The sequence below is a fragment of the Chelonia mydas genome, chromosome 1 (assembly GCF_015237465.2).
Source record: "Chelonia mydas isolate rCheMyd1 chromosome 1, rCheMyd1.pri.v2, whole genome shotgun sequence".
NCBI lineage: Eukaryota > Metazoa > Chordata > Testudines > Cheloniidae > Chelonia > Chelonia mydas.
In genome coordinates, this window is record NC_057849.1 from 336,571,517 (window position 1) to 336,593,609 (window position 22,093).

A 22,093-nucleotide genomic window follows, 5' to 3' on the forward strand; every position below is an offset into this window, starting at 1 on the left:
ACCATCTGGAGGAACATAGAGAAATTTTATACAATGTGCCCAGCATAGAGTCTGTCAATATAGATGCCTCCCACTCCGGAATAGAGTACAGTAGAGTCACCTCCATCACTCTCATTAGATGAAAATATGAGTGAATCATTGGAAAAATAGGATCTGCCAGACTGGATCAAACCCAGCTAGTCTGGTGTCCTGTCTCTGGCCGTAACCAGCATGAGATGCTTCAGAGGAAGGTGCAAGAACCTCACACTAGGCAGATGTGGGCTAATGTGTCTTCCACAACAATCAGAAGCCAATAAAATTGAGGCTAAATCAGCCCCAGCCAGGGAAGTGAATGCAAGATCCGGAAGTTCAACTCTCAGGACTGTTGGCAAAAGCTCTCCAGCTAATCTCAGTTATGTTGATGAAGGGGAGAGGCCAGACCATAGAGGGCTTTATATGTCAATGTTAACTCTTTGAATCGGGCTCAGAGTATATAGGAAGCAAGGATAATGCAAGTTTTGAAACTGAAATGCTCTCAGGGCCTGACCCAAAGCCCAGTGAAGTCAATGTGGAAGTCTTTTCATAGATTCCAATGAGCTTTGGATCAAGCCTCTAGTTAGTACATCATGAGATGGGATGAGCCCATGTACTACTGAAGAGATATTGACCTCTCTGCAAAATGAGTCTTTTATTGTGCAAAGTCTTTGCCACCCAGTACACTTACACAAGACATCTTCATGTCTTCTGAGCTCTGACTATGCCTAATACCTTATTAGCTAGAGCTATCGTGGAATTGTTTCACTCATCACCCACATGCAGCTACCTCTGGGGTGGGTGGGAGGTGGCAGCTGTTTAACAGAGCGCAGAAGTACTTCATAACAAGTTTACAGTAGGCAGTGAAGAATATCGTCCCTGTAGATTGGCTGAATGTGGGCAGGATACAACGATCTATATTGCAATCTGCTTGGAGACATTCAGCACATTTGCAGGTGCATCCCTGGGGCTTGATACAGAAGAGACATGGAATGTGTGTAAGGGAACAAGCAAACTGGAAGATGTTTTTAGTCATGGAACATCTGACTCTGAATAGGCCATGACAGGCAACCGACAGGCGGCAGTTGGAGCCTGCCCTTCCAAGTGGGGTGGAAATATGCACTACCACTCAGGCAAACCCACACATAGTCTACTAAGGACCGATGCGTCAGGCAGAGCGACAACAGGTGATGGCATCGCACCAGGCGTCGCTAGCGAAGTTCCCAGATCTGGCTCAGTGGGATTTGCATGCTAGAATGACTTGAAAAGTGCCGAAGAAGTAAACATCATCTTTCCTGGTGATGTCCTTGCTTTTCCATTCACGTCTGTTTAAAATGTTTCTCGCTCTATGGCTGGCAGTAAGGTCCCATATGCCAGCCAGCTACTGCACTCATAAAAGCCGGCTGGATTCCATGCAGTACATTGCTGCCGGTAAGTGCATTGACAGACTTTTTATTGAAACTGCAGATGCTTGGTAGGGTGGGGAGACAGAGGAAAGACTCCAGTGACAGCTAACGTTTGCAGGTCCACCAGTTTGGAGCCCATTCTGCAATCCTTCCTCAATTGGGACAATGTCATCTAGTGGTTAGGGCACAGGAATGATCGCCAGCGCTGGGTTCTGTTGGGTTCTGTAGGGGGTGGAGTGGAGCTGGGGCTAGAGGCGGAGCTGGGCTGGGGGCGGAGCAGAGGGCGGAGTGGAGCTGGGGCTAGAGGTGGAGCTGGGCTGGGGATGGAGCAGAGGGCGGAGTGGAGCTGGGGCTAGAGGTGGAGCTGGGCTGGGGGCGGAGCAGAGGGTGGAGCACAGCTGTGGCTGGGGGCGGGGCTGGGCTGGGGGCGGAGCAGAGGGCGGAGTGGAGCTGGGGCTAGAGGCGGAGCTGGGCTGGGGGCGGAGCAGAGGGCGGAGTGGAGCTGGGGCTAGAGGCGGAGCTGGGCTGGGGGCGGAGCAGGGGGCGGAGTGGAGCTGGGGCTAGAGGCAGAGCTGGGCTGGGGGCGGAGCAGGGGGCGGAGAGGAGCTGGGGCTAGAGGCGGAGCTGGGCTGGGGGCGGAGCAGAGGGCGGAGTGGAGCTGGGGCTAGAGGCGGAGCTGGGCTGGGGGCGGAGCAGGGGGCGGAGTGGAGCTGGGGCTAGAGGCAGAGCTGGGCTGGAGCGGAGCAGGGGGCGGAGAGGAGCTGGGGCTAGAGGTGGAGCTGGGCTGGGGGCGGAGCAGGGGGCGGAGTGGAGCTGGGGCTAGAGGCAGAGCTGGGCTGGGGGCGGAGCAGGGGGCGGAGTGGAGCTGGGGCTAGAGGTGGAGCTGGGCTGGGGGCGGAGCAGAGGGTGGAGTGGAGCTGGGGATAGAGGCGGAGCTGGGCTGGGGGCGGAGCAGGGGGCGGAGTGGAGCTGGGGCTAGAGGCGGAGCTGGGCTGGGGGCGGAGCAGAGGGCGGAGTGGAGCTGGGGCTAGAGGCGGAGCTGGGCTGGGGGCGGAGCAGGGGGCGGAGTGGAGCTGGGGCTAGAGGCAGAGCTGGGCTGGAGCGGAGCAGGGGGCGGAGAGGAGCTGGGGCTAGAGGTGGAGCTGGGCTGGGGGCGGAGCAGGGGGCGGAGTGGAGCTGGGGCTAGAGGCAGAGCTGGGCTGGGGGCGGAGCAGGGGGCGGAGTGGAGCTGGGGCTAGAGGTGGAGCTGGGCTGGGGGCGGAGCAGAGGGTAGAGTGGAGCTGGGGCTAGAGGCGGAGCTGGGCTGGAGCGGAGCAGGGGGCGGAGTGGAGCTGAGGCTAGAGGCGGAGCTGGGCTGGGGGCGGAGCAGGGGGGCGGAGAGGAGCTGGGGCTAGAGGTGGAGCTGGGCTGGGGGCGGAGCAGAGGGCGGAGTGGAGCTGGGCTGGGGACGGAGCAGGGGGCGGAGTGGAGCTGGGCTGGAGGCGGAGCTGGGCTGGGGGCAGAGCACGAGGTGGAGTGGAGCTGGGCTGGGGGCGGAGCAGGGGGCGGAGAGGAGCTGGGGCTAGAGGCGGAGCTGGACTGGGGCGGAGCAGGGGGCGGAGTGGAGCTGTGGCTGGGGGCGGAGCTGTGGCTGGGGCGGAGCAGGGGGCGGAGTGGAGCTGGGGTTAGAGGCGGAGCTGGGCTGGGGGCAGAGCAGGGGCGGAGTGGAGCTGGGGCTAGAGGCGGAGCTGGGCTGGGGGTAGAGCAGGGGGGCGGAGTGGAGCTGGGCTGGGGGCGGAGCAGAGGGTGGAGTGGAGCTGGGGCTAGAGGTGGAGCTGGGCTGGGGGCGGAGCAGAGGGTGGAGCGGAGCTGTGGCTGGGGGCGGGGCTGGGCTGGGGGCGGAGCAGGGGGTGGAGTGGAGCTGGGGCTAGAGGCGGAACTGGGCTGGGGGCGGAGCAGGGGGTGGAGTGGAGCTGGGGCTAGAGGTGGAGCTGGGCTGGGGGCGGAGCAGGGGGCAGAGAGGAGCTGGGGCTAGAGGCGGAGCTGGGCTGGGGCGGAGCAGGGGGCGGAGTGGAGCTGGGGCTAGAGGCGGAGCTGGGCTGGGGGCGGAGCAGGGGGCGGAGTGGAGCTGGGGCTAGAGGCGGAGCGGGGCTGGGGTGGAGCAGGGGGTGGAGTGGAGCTGGGGCTAGAGGCGGAGCTGGGCTGGGGGCGGAGCAGGGGGTGGAGTGGAGCTGGGGCTAGAGGCGGAGCGGGGCTGGGGCGGAGCAGGGGGTGGAGAGGAGCTGGGGCTAGAGGCGGAGCTGGGCTGGGGGCGGAGCAGAGGGTGGAGTGGAGCTGGGGCTGGGGGCGGGGCTGGGCTGGGGGCAGAGCAGGAGGTGGAGTGGAGCTGGGGCTAGAGGCGGAGCTGGGCTGGGGGCGGAGCAGGGGCGGAGTGGAGCTGGGGCTAGAGGCGGAGCTGGGCTGGGGGTAGAGCAGGGGGGCGGAGTGGAGCTGGGCTGGGGGCAGAGGTGGGCTAGGGGCGGAGCAGGGGGCGGAGAGGAGCTGCGTCTGGGGGTGGAGTGGAGCTGCGGCTGAGGCCGGAGCCGGCCTGGGAGCAGAGCAGAGCTGCAGCTGGGGCTGGAGCAGTGCTGGGTGATGCTCCCTCCTGGCCCCTCATGGGGGCTGGCCCGGGCCCCGCTGCATGTCCCCTCAAACGTTCCCCCCCTCCCCACCCCCCAGGTGGGCACACCCCACAGCTTGGAGAGCACTGATCTAGAACATAAGCTCTTTGGGGCAGGAATTGTCTCTGATGTATGTACAATATCTAGCACCAGGGAAACTTAATCTCTGTATGGGCCTAAGACATCACTGTAGTACAGATAATGGTTGCTGGAGAACCCCCCCCAAAAAATTAGCGGGCGCTTAGCACCCGCAGGCAGCCGGCTTCTTCCTGCCCCCCAGCATCTCCTGCCTGCCAGTGGCCCTGCTGATCAACTCCTCTCGCTCCCTCCCTGCGCCTCCCGCCCGCCACAGTCAGCTGTTCCACGATGTGCAGGAGGCGCTGGAAGGGGAGGGAGGAGCGGGGATGGGGCGCGCTTGGGGAAGGGGGTGGAACTGGGTGGGAAGAGGTGGGACGGGGCGGAGCGGGGGCAGGAAGAGGTGGGGCTTTGGGGAAAGGGGTGGAGTGGGGGTGAGGCCTAGGATGAACAGGGGTTGAGCCCCCCCCCGGGACAGAAGAAACCGGAGCCTATGGCACATTCTACAGTGTTTACTCACCTCTGACTAGATAATCATGATGGTCCCTTCTGGCCTTAAAGTCTATGAGGCAGTGTTCTCTGGTGGTTAGACCTCAGGACTGTGAGTTTGCTCAAAACAAGTGTAATAGTCATGTTGGCCAAAACACTGCGTCTTGAACCCAGGTCTTCCAGAGCTAAAAAAAAGCAAGAGTTCCCACGGCTTGCCGTACTTGGTCTGTAACAGACTCAAATCTTCTGTGGATTGGGCACAGAGTGGGACCTGTCTCACATTCCCCACTGGATTACATAAAAATACAATGTTCTCAAAACTTGCCAAAAATTGTAGTGACCACCAGGCTGGTGGCATTCAGTCAAATGCTGTGAGAAAAGACTGTTTCCTTCATGTAGCGTGTGAAAACGAATGTTGGATAATTGAAATAAAAAGCATAACCTCCCTGGCCTCCATTTGATTCTCGCTGACCCGAGTAGCGGCTAATTGATGTTGAAATCCAGTTGAGTGCATCTGTTCGACCGCCGAACTCCTTTCGACATTGTGACAGCCGTAGATTTGTCTTGTGGGGTGTAGGGGGAAGGGATCAAGTGCTTGGAATATTTTTCAGGCCTGGGGACTGACTGACTGACTGAGTCTTCTGAGGACAAACTGGGAAAGAGACATTAGGCAATGAATCAAGGGCAGAGGGTAACGTCTCTTCCCTTGGCATTGACCTTTTAATTATTAGCTCCATGGAAACTGTTTGTGATGAGGAGGGTTGGAAGATGTGCCTGTTAAAAGATAAGTGATTCCATTTAAAACAAATCCAGTGAGAACAGGAATTTAGGGCTTCGTTCACCACTGTGTTGCTCTGGCTTATAACTATGGAACTCCATTGTTTTCAATGGCGCTACTCCAGTATGACTCCAGTATAACACAGTGGTGATACCTTTAAACCTGAGAGACTTTAACTTGCCCAAGACTTTCTCGCATCGAGTATATTTACAAAAGCATTTACTATTCAAATTTAATCTGGCTGCAGAGTTGATAATTAATGTATATAATACTTAGCATTTATATAGTGTTTTGCATGTTCAACATACTTTATGCACATTAATTAATCTTCACAACAGCCCTGTAAGTGCGGGTAAGGTTCTATTATCTGTCTAACCTTTGTGGATCTGTGGCCACCATTCCCTGTAATACCCAAGTGCCTCACAATCTGTAATATACTTATCCTCTCTGAGGTAGGGAAGTGCTGTTATTCAAAGGGGAAACTGAGGCACAGAGTGAAGTGACTTGCACAGGGTAATACAGGAAGTCTGTAACAGAGCAGGGAACTGAACCTAGATGGGTGGCAGCTAATGCCCTAATAACTGGACCATCCTTCTCCCAAGCCCCCTTTGCAGATAGGGAAGCTGAGGCCGAAAAGTAACTTTCTCAAGGTTACATAGTGAATCTGTGATGCCCAATTTATTAGCGTGACCTGTAGGGAACCACATTCAGGGCAGCAAGGCTGGCCACCACAGTTATCCTTTTGTGACAGCTCTGTGTTGTGAAGAATAGTTACAGCCAAACTCTGGGCCCCCAAATCAAGGTGAATTTGTGCTGGAAATGGCCCACCTTGATTATCATACACATTGTAAGGAGAGTGATCACTTTAGGTAAGCTATTAACAGCAGGAGAATGGGGTGGGGGGAGAGAAAACCTTTTGTAGTGATAAACACCCATTTTTTCATGGTCTGTGTGTATAAAAACATCTTCTGTATTTTCCACAGTATGCATCCGATGAAGTGATCTGTAGCTCACGAAAGCTTATGCTCAAATAAATTGGTTAGTCTCTAAGGTGCCACAAGTACTCCTTGTCTTTTTGCGAATACAGACTAACACGGCTGCTACTCTGAGACTAGGTAGAAGTGATCCCTTCCCTCAGGAGGCTATTCTGCAGTCTCATACAAGTCACGGGCAGGAAGATTTTCCTGATACACAGCCAGAACTCTCCCTTTTCTTAGTGTTCTCCCCTAGCTGTATCCCCATGTATCGCACTGTGTAACTCCTCTCCTTCCTTGGTAGATATTTGTGGGCTGTTAGCAGATCCCCCAGTTCTTTAATCACCCCTTAGCCAAGTTATGCTCATAGTTAGCTCATTCAGGTGAGTCGTGTATGTCTCTGAGTGATTCATCTATTGGTCAGGGATTATCGTGCCTCTCCTGGGTGAGCAGGTCTCTCAGGTATGTGTACATAGCAATTAGACACCCGTGGCTGGCCCATGCCATGGCCTGGGTTGGAGCCTGGGCTCTAGGCCCTGAGGATCCTAGAGCTCGGGCTCCTGCCCAAACCTTGAAGTCCACACAGCAATGAATCAGCCCGCAGCACAAGCCCTGCAAGCCAAAGTCAGCTCGCATGGGCCAGCCACGGGTGCCTAGCTACAGTGTAGACATACCCTAAATGTCTGATTTCCGTGAAGCTGAGGCTAATCAATTTTTACAGCAGGGCCCGATCCAATGCCTATTGAAGGTGATGGAACGTCTTCCCTTGACTTTGTGGGCTCCGGCTCAGGTGTATGTGTAGGAGTTGTTAAAATATCTGCCCAGGAGGTAAAGTTTGTGAGCATGCTAAGGAAACGGGCCTGTCACTGAGGTAATTGCTGGGAGTTAATAGGAGCTGCAGTGGGCCACGCTGCTGGGGAAGCCTAACAACCGAGCATTGTCTCCTTTTTGAGTGGCTTGACTTTCATTTCACATGTGTGACGGCCACGCTTCCCCCTTGACCCGCTCCGCACAACAACCGAGGGATTGTGGTATAAATGTCATCGGCAGTGCCCTTCCACTCGGAGAAGGTGCCCTGAGGGTCTGACGCTGTGTCATCAGCATCTGGGAATGTCTGTGTCAGCATTTAGGCATGAAACGGTTCTCTCTCACATTATCAGGCTTCTCCTACTGACCCTGCCGGGCATTCCTGGGGGTTGCGTCACCCCAGCATGCTCTTGTGAACAGATGAGGAAGGGGAGGCTGGGTGTGCACCCTCTGTCTGCCTGTGAAGCACATGCCATTTGCTTGGGAGGGAGCGGTGTGACCTGGTGGTTAAAATGTGGGGCTGGCGTGGTTGGCACTCTAGAAAAATGGGAAATTTAGACAGTCGGGATTCCTAGGTTCCTTTCCCAGCTCTGCCAATGACTCGCTGTATGACTAATTAGGCAGTTAGTTAATCTCACTATGCCTCAGTTTACTTTGCTGTGACTGATTAATGCTTTTAAAGTGCTTTGAGCTCTTGGACTAAAAGGCACTATGTAAATACAATCATTATTAGAAGTTTTATTTCTAGGAGCATCATTACATGTGCTAAAAGAAAAGGATTACTTGTGGCACCTTAGAGACGAACAAATTTATTTGAGCATAAGCTTTCGTGAGCTACAGCTCACTTCATCGGATGCATTCACTGAATGCGTCCGATCAAGTGAGCTGTAGCTCATGAAAGCTTATGCTCAAATAAATTTGTTCGTCTCTAAGGTGCCACAAGTCCTCCTTTTCTTTTTGCGAATACAGACTAACACGGCTGCTACTCTGAAACCTGTCATTACATGTGCTGTTTTCTTAATATTCATGCCAGATCAGCATGCTCTGAGATTTCCAATGTGATCCCATAACTGAACAGTGGGGAGGCTGCAACAGCCAGCGGCAACTCAGCCGTATTGCTCAACACGGGCAGCTGGATTCCTGCTTCCTCTGGTCCCTGTGCCCCTCTGTCTCTATGGAGAGTTTACTCACCTTCATCTCCAGGCTCGAGATGCCTGAGTGCCTCCTGTGATTCCTTGCAAAAATGTTGATGCAAGCATATCCCACTGCTCAGTGTGTGTTATGCATCCTCCCCGCCCCCAATAATACACAGTGGCTCTCGATTTCAGCCTCCTAGCTACAGAGCCTGACTCTTCAGCTCAAGATGTTGAGATTCGTAAAACGTAGGACTGGAGGGAACCTCGAGAGATCATCTAGTCAGTCCCCTGCACTCAAGGCAGGGCTACGTAATAACTAGACCATTTCTGACAGGTGTTTGTCTAACCTGCTCTAAAATATCCAATGATGGAGATTCCACAACCTCCCTGGGCAATTTATTCCGGTGCTTAACTACTCTGGCAGTTAGGAAGTTTTTCCTAATGTCTGACCTAAATCTCCCTTGCTGCAATTTAAGCCCCTTGCTTCTTGTCCTATCCTCAGAGGTTAAGGAGAACAATTTTTCTCCCTCCTTCTTGTAACAACCTTTGATGTCATCCAGTTAGTTCTGGGGGTTCCCTGTTCAGTCCCTGGTGTGTCAGCCCCAGTGGCAGCTGTCACAAACACACTTCTTTTAACTCGTTAGAGGCTGCAAAACTCCCAACACAGATTCTAACCTGTTGCACAGCCTCAGTGGCCTGCTTGCTCACTTTCTGCCATGCCGATGCCAATGGCATTTTGGGCTGTGTAAGTAGGAGCATTGCCAGCAGATGGAGGGACGTGATCCTTGCCCTCTATTCGACATTGGTGAGGCCTCATCTGGAGTACTGTGTCCAGTTTTGGGCCCCACACTACAAGAAGGATGTGAAAATATTGGAAAGCATCCAGCGGAAGGCAACAAAAATGATTAAGGGACTGGAACACATGACTTATGAGGAGAGGCTGAGGGAACTGGGATTGTTTAGTCTGCGGAAGAGAAGAATGAGGGGGGATTTGATAGCTGCTTTCAACTACCTGAAAGGGGGTTCCAGAGAGGATGGAGCTAGACTGTTCTCAGTGGTGGCAGATGACAGAACGAGGAGTAATGGTCTCAAGTTGCAGTGGGGGAGGTCTAGGTTGGATATTAGGAAAAACTTTTTCGCTAGGAGGGTGGTGAAGCACTGGAATGGGTTACCTAGGGAGGTGGTGGAATCTCCTTCTTTTGAGGTTTTTAAGATCAGGCTTGACAAAGCCCTGGCTGGGATGATTTAGTTGGGGATTGGTCCTGCTTTGAGCAGGGGGTTGGACTAGATGTCCTCCTGAGGTCCCTTCCAACCCTGATATTCTATGAATCTATGAATGAGAAACCTGCCCCATAGTATTCAGGAAACTGCAACCTTCTCCTCGGCTAACTCCCTCCTTAAAATTTACCCGTGTTGTACATTTGTACTTCTGCACATCATTCAAGGGGCAAGACAAGACTTTCGTTAAACTCTATTTTATTGCTACTTCTTCCTCCCAGTCACTCCTTGTCTCCTCCACCTATTGCCTTCAGACCACTCTCCTGGGGCAGAGAGCCTTCTTTGTTACTTAGCTGTACAGTGCCTCGCATGATAGGACCCTGATCCTTGATCTGGCTTCCTCGGTGCTCCCATGTTAAAAATAAGAATACCAGGCTAAATGCAGGGTGACGCTAACCACCCATTTGGCTAGCAGTCTGGAAAATACCAGCAATCAAAGGGTTAACTGTCCTCATACATGCGTTTCAGTGGAATGACTCATTCTGGGCGCTGGCAGTATTTGAAGGGCAGAGACCGCATTAGGTGCAGAGAAATGCTAGGATCTCACTGCAGGGCCTGTGACTCCCTGGAGATAAATTCTGACTTTGGCCTTACAAGGTCCAAATGCAGAAAGCTGTCAGTGTGCCCTAAGCACAGAGGCTGCCACAGGGTAGCTACAGAAGCCCTCACTTCTCACTGCAGCCATCAGTCAGTGCAGGGAACGATGGAGTTTTGACTTTTGGTGCAGTGTATTTAAAGTCTCCGAGGGATGCCAGCAGTAGAAACTTACTGACCAGTTTCCCTTGATAAAAGCTGTGGCCCCTTGACAGCTCCTGACTTGTATACACCCCATGTAAGGAAAGTCTTAGGGCTCCCAAGGACATGCCTTTCCCAGAGCCCAGGGGGTCTCAACCTGTTTCTTTCTGAGGCCCCCCCAACATGCTATAAAAACTCCACAGCCCAGCTGTGCCACAATAATTGGTTTTCTGCATGTAAAAGCCAGGGCTGGCGTTAGGGGGTAGCAAGCAGGGCAATTGCCTGGAGGACCCCATGCCACAGGGGCCGCCACAAAGCTACATTGCTCAGGCTTCGGCTTCAGCCTTGGGTGGCGGGGCTCAGGGCCCCAGGCTTCAGCCCCATGCGATGGGGCTTTGGCTTTCTGCCCTGGGCCCCACGAGTCTAATACTGTACCTGCTTGGTGGACCCCCTGAAACCTGCTCACGGCCCATCAGAGGGCCCCAGACTGCTGCTTGAGAACCACTGCCGTAGCCCACACAGGGGAAAGGAACATGGATTGCAATGCACATGTTGCAATTTCATCAGGATAGAGTTTCATGTCCGTGACGGGGGGTGCTTTGCCCTCCTCAGCTGCCATGACAAAGCAGCCTGGTCTCAAAGACAAAAGGAGCCATGCAACAATCAGGGCAATTCATTCCAGCACTGCCCTGCCATGTGCAGAGCCTTTTCTGTTCCCATCAGCTTCAGTGTGAGATGAGAGTGCCCAGTATTGTGCAGGATCGGGCCTTTAGTTTATACTGGAGCTGAAGTAAACCCATGGGTAGAGGGAACCACTAAATAAGAACACCCCTCCTTAACCCTTTGCTCATGTCTGGACTCAGACCAAACTGAAGTATGTTACACACATACCTTTACATTAAAAGAACATTATTAAGTTGCAAAGTCAAGCATTCAAAAGTTAGAAAATGGTAGCATTACAGGTGCCAGCGTAACCTTAATTCAGCCCCCTTTGTGTATATTGACTGTAATACGGTCTTTAATGATGATACATTATGCCTTGTGTGTGGCCGTTATGATATAGTCTTTAATTACAATGTCACATGCTAGTTTTTTTTCCCCTATTAGTCCCTCTTTTCCAACTTGAATTTGGCTCTTTTTCAGATCTGTCTTCCTTTCCCCACTCTCTTCCTTGCCCCCATCCTACTTGTCCCAGTCACAGTCTTCTTGCCGCCCCAGCCTCCTCGCAGCTCCTTATCCCAATCAACTCTCTTCGCTCCCCCAGGTCTGGCTCTTGCTCCTCTGCATTGAAATCAGGCAGCTTCCTAGTCCTCCTCACTGCATGGGCATAAATGCGGGGCAGTGAGAGCATAGAAGAGATAGGTGCCCTCCTCTCAATTCTGGTGCCCAACCCCAGCCTTGTTCTTGGTTTATATTTAAACCAAATTTGGGCAGATTTTCACAAGGATGGCGAAAGGCACATCCTGACACAAAAAGCTAGCCTCCTGCCCAGTCCCTGCTCCAAAGCCTGGTGGCATGAGAGCTGCTCAAAGGAAAGGTCACCAGAATTGTTTAACAGGGGCAAAACTAAATCTGTTTCTCTAGCCTCGTTCTTGGAAATGGCTGAATTGGTTTAGCTGAAAATTTCCAAGATATTTCATTTGGAGGCAGACACCCAGCTTGGAAACTTTCAGCCCAAAAAATTACTGTTTAGCAAAGTTATAAGCAACTGAAAATAAGATCTGATAATGGGAAGGGTTGGGCACCCTTAAACAGAGCTACCTATGATAGGACTTGGAAATTCATCCCTAAGCCATAGGCCCGGTTTCTATTCCTTTCTCTTTCTCCTGCCTATGCTGGTGTGACACTCTGTATCTTGGGTGAACACGCTGCACCCCCATGTTCATCCTTATAATATGCTTGTGTGGTATCCAATGCAAAGTTTGTCATGTCGGGTGTCTTCGGAAGGCTCATGATGCACCGATCATTGTTGTTATAGGTTGTAATTTCATGTGTATAATTATGAGGCTGAAAATGTGTCCTCATGGCTTAAAACAAGCTCAGGCAAAACTCTTCGGGAGCAGAGAGGCAGTTCACACCTCATCAGGACATGTATGGGACAAACCCAGCCCAGCCTCACAGGAGCAAAGGACACTGGCCTAGGCAGCAACAAAGGATCTGTTGGACTCTCAAGTGAGTCACCCCCCTTCTGTTGGTCAGTTCAGGACTACAATGAGCTAACGCTTACCTACTCTGAAGTGGCGGGGGGGAGGGCAACGCCAAGAGGGAAGAAAGGACATGATAAAAGGGAGAGATATTTGCCATGCGCTCTCTCTCTTCCACCTCCATCTACAGACACCACACCAAACAACTGAAGTGCTGATCAAAGGGGAGAGCCTGGCTGAAGGGCAGCCAGCCAGCCTGTGGTGAGAAACATCTAAGTTTTTAAGGGCACTGAAAGATCAGCTTAGAATGCATTTTCCTTTTATTTCATTTAACCAAATCTGACTTGTTGTGCTTTGACTTATAATCACTTAAAATCTGTCTTTTGTAGTTAATAAATTTGTTTGTTTATTCTACCTGAAGCAGTGTGTTTGGTTTGAAGCATGTCAGAGACTCCCCTTGGGATAACAAGCCTGGTACATATCAATTTCTTTGTTAAATTGACAAACTCATATAAGCTTGCAGTGTCCATAACTGGACGCTACAAGATGGAGGTTCCTAGGGTTGTGTCTGGGACTGGAGATATTGGCTAGTGTCATTCGGTTGCACAATCCAAGCAGCGGCTGGCCAAATGTGCTCACTCACGTAGCTGGAGCAGTTTACATGCTAGAGGCTGTGCGTGAACAGCCTGGGAGTGGGGGTTCTCACAGCAGAGCAGGGTAAGGCTGGCTCCCAGAGTCAAGGATTGGAGTGACCCAGCAGATCACCAGTCCAGATAACACTAGGGGAACATCACAGTTGGCAATTTACAGACACCGAGGCCTGGTAGCCTGCTAACCTTTCAGCCTCCTTCACCTCCAGCACAAGAGTTTCCTCTCTAGATGTTGACATGGCAATCCACCACACTCCCTACTCCTCTCCATCCACTTATATACCATTTTCTAGGAGCAAATGGCCAACTGCTCCCTCGTTGTGACGTAGTAGGATCCACTCACACCTCCACTGGGTCTTACTGCCCTACTTCTTCCATGTATAAATGAGAAGCAGCATGGCCTACTGGACTGACAGCTGGGAACTCCTGAGTACTATTCCCAGTCCTGATGGTGACTTGATGTAGGGTATAGGCCAAATCAAGTAATCTCTCTGAACCTCAGTTTCCCCATCTGTAAAAGGGTGGAAGTAATGCTTACTTACCCCTTCAGGGGTGTTAGCATTAGCTAGTGTCTGCAAAGTGCTTTTAGAATGAAAAGAAGAGATTACACCCTAGAGCAAAACGTGGGACTGCCAGTGTCCCCGGTGGTGTGAACTCCCGCTCAGCCTTTATTCTCGTAACACCTGCTATTAGGTTCCCCTCATTGTTCTAAATGCCAAGAAAATGCTCCAGGAAGTAGCAAATGTCTAGCACGTACTGCCAGGGAGAGCTGGTCTCAGAGGTCTGGGAAAGCGTTCAAACTCTTGTGTGCTTTTCAGGACCAAACCCTAAATCTGAACCCCACATCACTGCTAAAATACAAGGGCACCATCTGATCACTGTCTCTGTCTCTATTAGTATCGTTGTCTCTGAAACAGTTATGGAATGCTTTCCACAGAAATGTAACAACGGATTAAATATCAGTTATTGCCAGATTGGAAAGGGGGAAAGAGAAATCATCAAAATAAAATTGGGGAAGGGTTTACAAATTGGATGCGGATCACTAGGAGCTGCTCAGGGCACCCGTCGTCTGATCCAAAGCACATTGAAGCTGATGGAAAGAGTCCCACTGATTTCAAATGGACCTTGGATCAGACCCCAGATCACCAGCTGGAGGGATGACTAAGACATTCCATTGCAATGGGTAATTTGTTTGCAATGAAATCGCCAGCTTCAGTGCAGAATCAAGAGGAATTTGGCCTCACCACTTGATGGGACATTTGTGCTATTCTCCAGGTTTTCTTTGTATAAAAACCTCAGGTCTAGAAATATTTGATTTCTATCACCCTGGATTACTCCATATGTCACTCTTTTGGATGAGCACCTTCATGCATTCTGCCAGGCTGCCCCGTATGCCTGTAAATACCTGCAAAGCCACTATCCTCCCCTAAATCTCTTCTTAAAACCTACGCCACGATGCCTAGAAAAGACTTGACAATGGTTAGGCAGTGGGTGTGCTGCGGCCACTGCCCCACTACTCATAACTGTTCCCTTGTCCTGCCCCGTCTGTCCCCTGTATCCAAATGGTGTCTCCCATCTTACACTTAGATTGCAAGCTTTTTTGGGCAGGGACTGTCTTTTCATTATATATTTGTCCAGCAACTAACACAGTGGGGCCCTGGTCGCGAGGTGCTACTGTAATACAAATAATAAGCATCTAGGGAGTGAGGCTTATTGGCTCAGATCCTCAAAGGTATTTAGGCGCCCAACTCCCATTGGAATCAATGGGAGTTAGGTGCCTAAATATCATTGAGGATCTGGGCCCTTGTCATTAAAGCAGTGAGAATTTGACTTGTACTTTTCTTTTCTTTTCTTTAGACCAAAGATGCTCTCTTCACCATTCTCCGGGACCTAAGGCCAGAGGACCACTTCAATATTGTCGGTTTTTCTGACCGAATCAAGGTCTGGCAAAAGGACCATCTGGAGCCAGTGACTCCAAACAACATAAGAGATGCCAAGAAGTACATCCATAACATCTCACCTACTGGAGGTAGGCTATGGAGACCCAGATGAGATTGACTTGTTCCTTTGATTAATTTACACTATCCTGAGACCTTGCAGATCTCTTCAGGGAACACCAGGTGGAATTATCAAAAGTGCTCTCAGCATTGGCCTCTCTCTGGTGCTGTCTGAGTCAATAGGAACTTTACTGTTCATTTCCCTGGTAGCAGATTTAGCCCAATGCTGAGCATATTTGAAAATCCCACCCTCTGACTTCTCATCACACAAGATTCCCAACTATCTAAGCTAGCCGTTCTCAAACTGTGGCCTACAGAGAGCTGGCTGGTCACATGGTGCTGGCTCCTTCACCTTGTTTCCAGCTGCTAAGCAACTGTTAAGGGGCAGCTGGAGATATATTCAAGAATTTCTTAATGTTAGTTTAGCATGCAAGCAGTTGCAGGAGCTGCCGCAGGGATTGCAAATGGAAGGGAAGGTGTCTTTTTGTTCTGTGTTTGACTTGCTGTTTGACTTCTGTGTTTGTACAGTGCCTAGCATAGAGGGTCTTGGTCCATGACTAGGGATCCTAGCACTACTGTAACAAAATAAATAAATAATAATCCTCTAATTGTAATACAAGAGGAGGTATTTGGTGCAATGATCTCTCTGTTAAGTTGTGGTCCACAGTATAAATATGTTTGGGAACCCTGGTAACCTAATGTACTTCTTGGGGACCCATCATCAGTTTAACGTCTAAGCACCAAATGACCTGCACAAAGCCCTGTAAAATGATCTCAAGAAATTCTGGGAAGACCAGAGACTCCAGCTGGCCAAAGATCTGTAAGGGCTTTCCCTACTTTTCCTTATCAGCCTAAACAATAAGCATTCATTCTAATTGAAGCATTCCAAAGGAAAAATGAGCAAACAGGATGGTCGGTTGCATTGCCTGTACTACTAGCTAAAGAGTTTAGGAAGAGGCAGGGTGGGGAGGTGAACATGCCTAGCTAAACAATTACCAAAGGTGATTACCAAATGAACAAAGCATGGTATCCCAGAGGTGTCAAAGAAGAACCACGTAAGGGCCAGCTGAGCCTGCATTGAGTGGATATGACTAATTACAACTCAAAACAAAGTGAAATAATTAACGGCATGCCAAACTTTGGAGTTTGGAAAAGAGAGATGTATTGATTGTCCATCTCAGCGAGTGTACCGGTCTGATTTGTTTCTTTAATGTGTCTCATTTAGCAAACAGTTGTTGGGTGAGTGTCTTCACATTCGTATTTGTACACCCACCTACCTTTCCACAAATGGGCCCTTTACCACAAAATGTTTTTTTGGAAAAAAAATCGTTGCTTTCAGTCTTCAATGTTATTTTTTTGAGTTATGGTTTAAAAAGGATACTGGTAAGCATGGGGGATTTCTTTCCTCTGGTTTTGAAAAATATGTCAAGCTACAACTTTGGATTTGCATTTTGAGTGCAAGAGATTTGGGATGTTTGGCTCTGGAGTTTTGCTTTGGACCCATTATAAAGACCATTTGCAAAATTCCATTTGGGGTTCTGGGTTTTGATTCCCAACTTCTAACATTCAAGAATGGAGCCAGGATTTCGCTTCAGGACTATCTCTAGTATTTTTAGCCTTGTTTTCCACCTCCTCTGTTGCAGTGTCAAATATTACATGCGTAGTGGTGCCCACTGACAGAGATACAGACCTGTCAAGAGGTGGCATAACAGCCTGCTTACAGGAACAATACCATTTTTGAGGGAAAGGGCACATCGCAATGAGTAGAACATATCAGATGTTTGCAAGCTGTTGAGATTTTCTTGTCAGCCATGTGCACTGCATTTAATCAGGAAAATAAGCTCATGACTTTGCTGCATTCCCAGGTACTAATATTAATGAGGCTGTCCAGACAAGTGCAAAGCTGCTTAACAACTACATCGCTCAGAACGACATCGACGCCAGGAGCGTCTCCCTAATCATCTTCCTGACAGACGGGCGGCCCACAGTCGGGGAGATGCAGTCCTCCAAGATCCTCAGCAACACCAAGGAGGCCATCCGCGAGAAGTTCTGCCTCTTCACCATCGGCATTGGCAACGACGTCGACTATAAGCTGCTGGAGAGGATGTCCCTGGAGAACTGCGGCATGATGCGGCAGATCCAGGAGGACGAGGACGCAGCCGCACAGCTGAAAGGGTTTGTTGAGCTTTGCCCTGGACGCACTGGGGCCTTGGATGAGACTGGGTCACTCCTGTGGGCATGGGTGTGGGGAGGAGTGACCTCAGATAAATTCACAGTAGAGACAGGCTCTAGCTGCAGATGGTGGATCTGGATTTCGGCTTTCCCAGGGAAATTTGTTTATAAAGATATGGGCCATTAGCAAAATATGGGTGCCGATACAGGTTCAAAACTCCACCTCCTCCCCAAAAACTTGGGGCTGTTACAGGTTTGACTGTGGTTGAAAGGTGCAGGTCAGATAAGTGTGAGCAGGGATGGTGTCCCTAGCCTAGGGGTTCTCAGCTCAATTTTCTTTGTGGTCTCAGAGTGCAGCCACCAACTCTTGCTGGTGGCTGCTCTGACAATTTTCCCTAAAATACGTAATTAACTTTAGGAAAAACAAACAAGTACGCACATACACGTATCTAAGTCAGTGTAATTTATTTATGTATAATTTTTTTTTGCAGACTCAATAATAAAACTAATGTACAGTTGTCTCTATTCTTTACTGACCCTAAACCGAATAGAAACACAAATAGGGTGCTTTGCATGTTCTTATCCTTTTTCTTGTTGTGTCTTTTGCTTTTTTGGTTGCTTTTTAAAAAGACTTCCTAGTTACTAAGCCTGCTGTGCAAAGTGATACTAACAAACATACAAATATCACTTTTCACAGCAGACTTACTCAGCCCAGGCAAACCTGGGGACAAATTAAGCTCTGGGTGGCGAGGTGGATATAGAGGCAGCAAGGAACTGGGGTGGTGTGAGGGGGGTGACCTTGGGGCCAGAGCCCGCCACCGTACAGCCCGGGAACAGAGCCTGAAGCCCCATGGCTGGAGCCTGCCACCTGCCACCACAGGGCTGGAGCCTGACCCCACCAGTGGTGGGAAGGTGGGGAACTCACTGGCTGTCTGTTCCTCCAGTTTTTGGGTCTCCAGAGGTGGGCAGGGCTCAATCACTACTGGTGGCCCTGGGGGAGGGCGGCCGCTGCTTTGCAGCCCTCCCCCCACCCCCGAAATCACTGCCCAGGAGGCTGTGGCCGCAAGAAAAGTCCACGGTGGCCGTATTTGATAAATGCTGCCCTAGCCTCTGTTTGCCAGAAGCTGGGAGTGGGCAACAGGGGATGGATCACTTGTTGATTACCCATTCTGTTCATTCCCTCTGGGGCACCTGGCATTGGCCACTGTCTGTAGACAGGATACTGGGCTAGATGGACCTTCGGTCTGACCCAGTCTGGCCGTTCTGATGGTCTTATGGCTGTAGAGCTCTTTCCATGGCTGGATGGCTACTTGGGAGTTCTTCCCCCCACTCAAGATACAGTGTACCATAGTACAGCTTTGGTGCCCTTCAGAACAAGACTTTGGTTTAAATTCTTTTGACAGAGATATTGCGTGTGTGCCTAAATCTGGATGGCTGGAGAGCTGGGAGACACTTACATCATCTCGCCCCATGGTGCAAGTGGAGAAAGAAGGACTCGTTGCCCGTTTAAATAGATGTTAGACAATATTAAGGTTCTGAGGCACAAACAGCGTCTGCTTTCTGTGAAAAATTTTGATTTGAGTTTTTTATTGAAAAATATTTCACCTCAAACCTAAAACATTTGAATTTGGAAATGCTGCAGCATAGCTTCATGGGAGTCATAGTTTGGTTGCCTTCTGTCCTCATTCACCTCAATGGGCTGGGCTCCCTGACCGGACTATGTCTTCCATGGTACACCATAGCCAGGGATTTTCATATAGCACTACCTCCCCTCTTCAAGAGGGAGACCATGGTGCACCATGGGAGATGTAGCTCAACCTGGAAGCCAAACCTGTAGAGGAGAATGGGCGCACGAGTCCCCCAAACAACAACCCCCATGAGGCACTATGGCTGTATTTCCACATTGAAGTTATTCAGGTTTTGACCAGCATTTTTTGGTGTTTGAATTTCTGCCAAATAAATGAAATTTTCCATTGGGGAAAAAACTCTAGTTCCCCTAGGTATCCATAGGGGTGAGCCTGCACACCTCCAATCATAGTTGTGTTGCTCTGTTACACTATACTTAGCCTGTTTGCCCTCTGGACTTTAATACATTGTGGAAACCCATCCACCAGTGTCTGATCCTGAACCATTGAAAGCGGCGGGAGCTCTATCAGGCCACAAGAGCTCATCAGAGAAAAGACTTGCTTGTAAAGGTAGTGGAGTGTTGTCCAGTGGTTGGAGTAGGTAAAATGGAGTCCAGATTGCTGGGTTGTCCTCTCAGCAAAGCCACTGACCCTCTGTGTGGTTTCAGGCAAGTCCCAGTGTCACTTGTGCTTTGTTGTAGTACTCTGTGAAATGGATTGAATAATAGCACTCTTAGGGTTAACTGATGCTTCCAAAGGACTTTGAGGTCCCTAGACTGAGGGCACTAGAGTGCTCAATATTATTCTAAAAAAGGGAACTGAAAAGCTTTTTATAAAGAGAAAAATAAAAATGTTCAAAGTCCCAGCTCTTTAACAGCCTGTATGTGCAGGCATGAAAAATGAACGTAGCTTGGCCACAAAAATAGAGTTGAAGTCAGTTCTTTGTTCGTTTATCTTTCAATACCTGATTTCACGGTTCTGCGAGTCCTGCCTTGCAAGAGAAGAGGAGGCTGAGACTAGAAAGCTCAAGCCTGGTAGAGAATGCAGTGCTCTCCAGGTGGCTTTAGGTCTCAGTCAGGCCCCCAGTTGTAGCAGGAGAATCATGCAGCCGTAAACTCAGGTCTGGGTCCCTTATAAACGCTTTTCAATCCAACCAAGTGGGAGACATTCCCAGGGATGTGGTAGGTCCTGTAACAAAGCCCTAGATGAAACACCGATATATTACGGGTGTATAATCTCCAGGTCTAGTGGAAGCCATTCTGACTCTCACAGAATCATAAAACAAATTGTGCTGAGATCGTCCCCTTCCAGGCCTCCTGTATCAGAAGAGATCATGTGGAATACAGCCTCTAGATCCTAGCACAGGATCCATGCTCAAAGAACCAGGGAAAGGAAACCTCCTACCAACATGCCTCTGATATTACCTTGGGGGAATATCCCACCCCGAGTGCAAATTCAGCACTGTGTGTGTGTGTGTACCCCTGCGTACAGGTACCTGTGTGGGCGTGTGAGTACCTGGCTGAAAACACTAACCTGTGGGAAATGTCACTTGTTTCAGGTTCTACGACGAGATAGGGACGCCCCTTCTCTCCGACATCCGGGTCGATTATCCCAAAGACAGCGTGGAGCAGGTCACTCAGAACCTCTTCCCCAACTACTTCAATGGGTCCGAAATTGTCATTGCCGGGAAGCTCATCGAGCGCAACTCGGGCAAGCTCCACGTGGAGGTGACGGCCAGCAACGCCAACAAGTACATCCTCCTGAAAACCGACGTGGCCATAGACGTCCCAAGCAAGAATGACATCAGGGGCTCTCCTGGCATGGAGGATGGCAAGGAGGCTCAGAATTATGCTGAAAGGGCATGGAGCTATCTCACCATCAAGGAACTGCTGACCTCCTGGTTGAAGAGTGATGACAGTGAGGAGAGGCAACACTTGATGGATAAAGCCAAGTCATTGGCCCTGACCTACAACTTCATCACCCCCTTCACCTCCCTGAAGATGAAGGAGTTACAGGCAGACCGGCCTAAGGAGATTCATGCCAGTCCTTCTACTGAGGGCATTGGGGAAACAGTGCAGAGTTTGCAAGGACACAAAGTACCACCAGGTACAAACTAAATAATTATAATAATTGGACACATTCCTTCAAAATAGGCACACCTCAAAATTGATTTAATTAGAAAGGATTGTCTCGTGGTTAAAGCACAGGACTGGGAGGTAGGAGACTGGGATTATAATCCTGGTTTTGCTAATGCCTCAACGTATGTCCTTGGGCAAGTCATGTAATTACTCTGAGCAGTGTTTTGGGAACATTGTTGTAACATTGCTTAGTCTGTTATTGTACCCGTAACTCTGGCTGCTTTCTCTTCCCCCTCTTCTAGGTGTATCCAAGCAACCAGACAAAGAAAGAATTAAAATATCCAAAACGTCAGGTCAGTGTCTATTTCCCAATTCTGTATACTTCGTAACTGAAGATAAAGAATGGTTGGTTTACAAAGCCACAATTCTTAGTGCCTTTGGCATACACCCTCCTGGAGCAAACCAGCAAAGATCCTATTCATTTGATTACAATACAGTAATTTGGAAGAAAAAAGAAAAAAAGAGAGAGGATCAGGAATTGCTAAAAGTTAGCAAGAGGGCTATTTAGGAAGCACAGCGGGGTGGTATATTAGGAAGACATAGGTGCATTATTTAAAACAGCCAGTTCATTTTAGGGGTCATAAGGGCTTTATTTCAATATTTTAGCTGGTCACAATAACTTGATTTTCAGAATAATGTTGCTGAAATTTTAAAAGACAGTAAAAAATGTCAAAAAGTTTTCACAATATTTTTAATTGTTTTTTCAACCATCCTTTAAAACATTACATAGACCTAAACCAAGACCCTAGATCTGAACTTCACCAGACACCAAAGAAGATCATGCCTAGCTCTGAAGTTCACAGCTCAGGCCAATCTCTGTATGGCTGTGTTCCACCAGCTGGCGCTGCAGGAGTGGGTCACTTGCTGTGTGGGAAATCTACCTGCTACTGCATCAAATTAATATTGATGAGCAGGAAGACTTGCCCAGACTCAACTGTTAACGTTCATTGTGCCTGATGGTGATGCTAATCCTATGGCTGGTCAAAAATTGTCCCTCTAAACTGTTTATTGATAGAAAATTGGGTTTTGGACTAAACA

General features: G+C 49.9%; 1 protein-coding gene across 1 annotated transcript in view; it reads left to right on the plus strand.

Moving 5' to 3' along the window:
- Positions 1 to 22,093, plus strand: part of ITIH5 (inter-alpha-trypsin inhibitor heavy chain 5) — a 62,785-nt gene that overhangs the window by 32,522 nt on the left and 8,170 nt on the right. The window contains exons 8-11 of the mRNA XM_037889343.2: positions 14,981 to 15,152; positions 16,986 to 17,295; positions 20,476 to 21,023; positions 21,298 to 21,348. Of these exons, the coding sequence (XP_037745271.1) occupies positions 14,981 to 15,152; positions 16,986 to 17,295; positions 20,476 to 21,023; positions 21,298 to 21,348 (1,081 nt within the window). The remainder of the gene's footprint in view (positions 1 to 14,980; positions 15,153 to 16,985; positions 17,296 to 20,475; positions 21,024 to 21,297; positions 21,349 to 22,093) is intronic.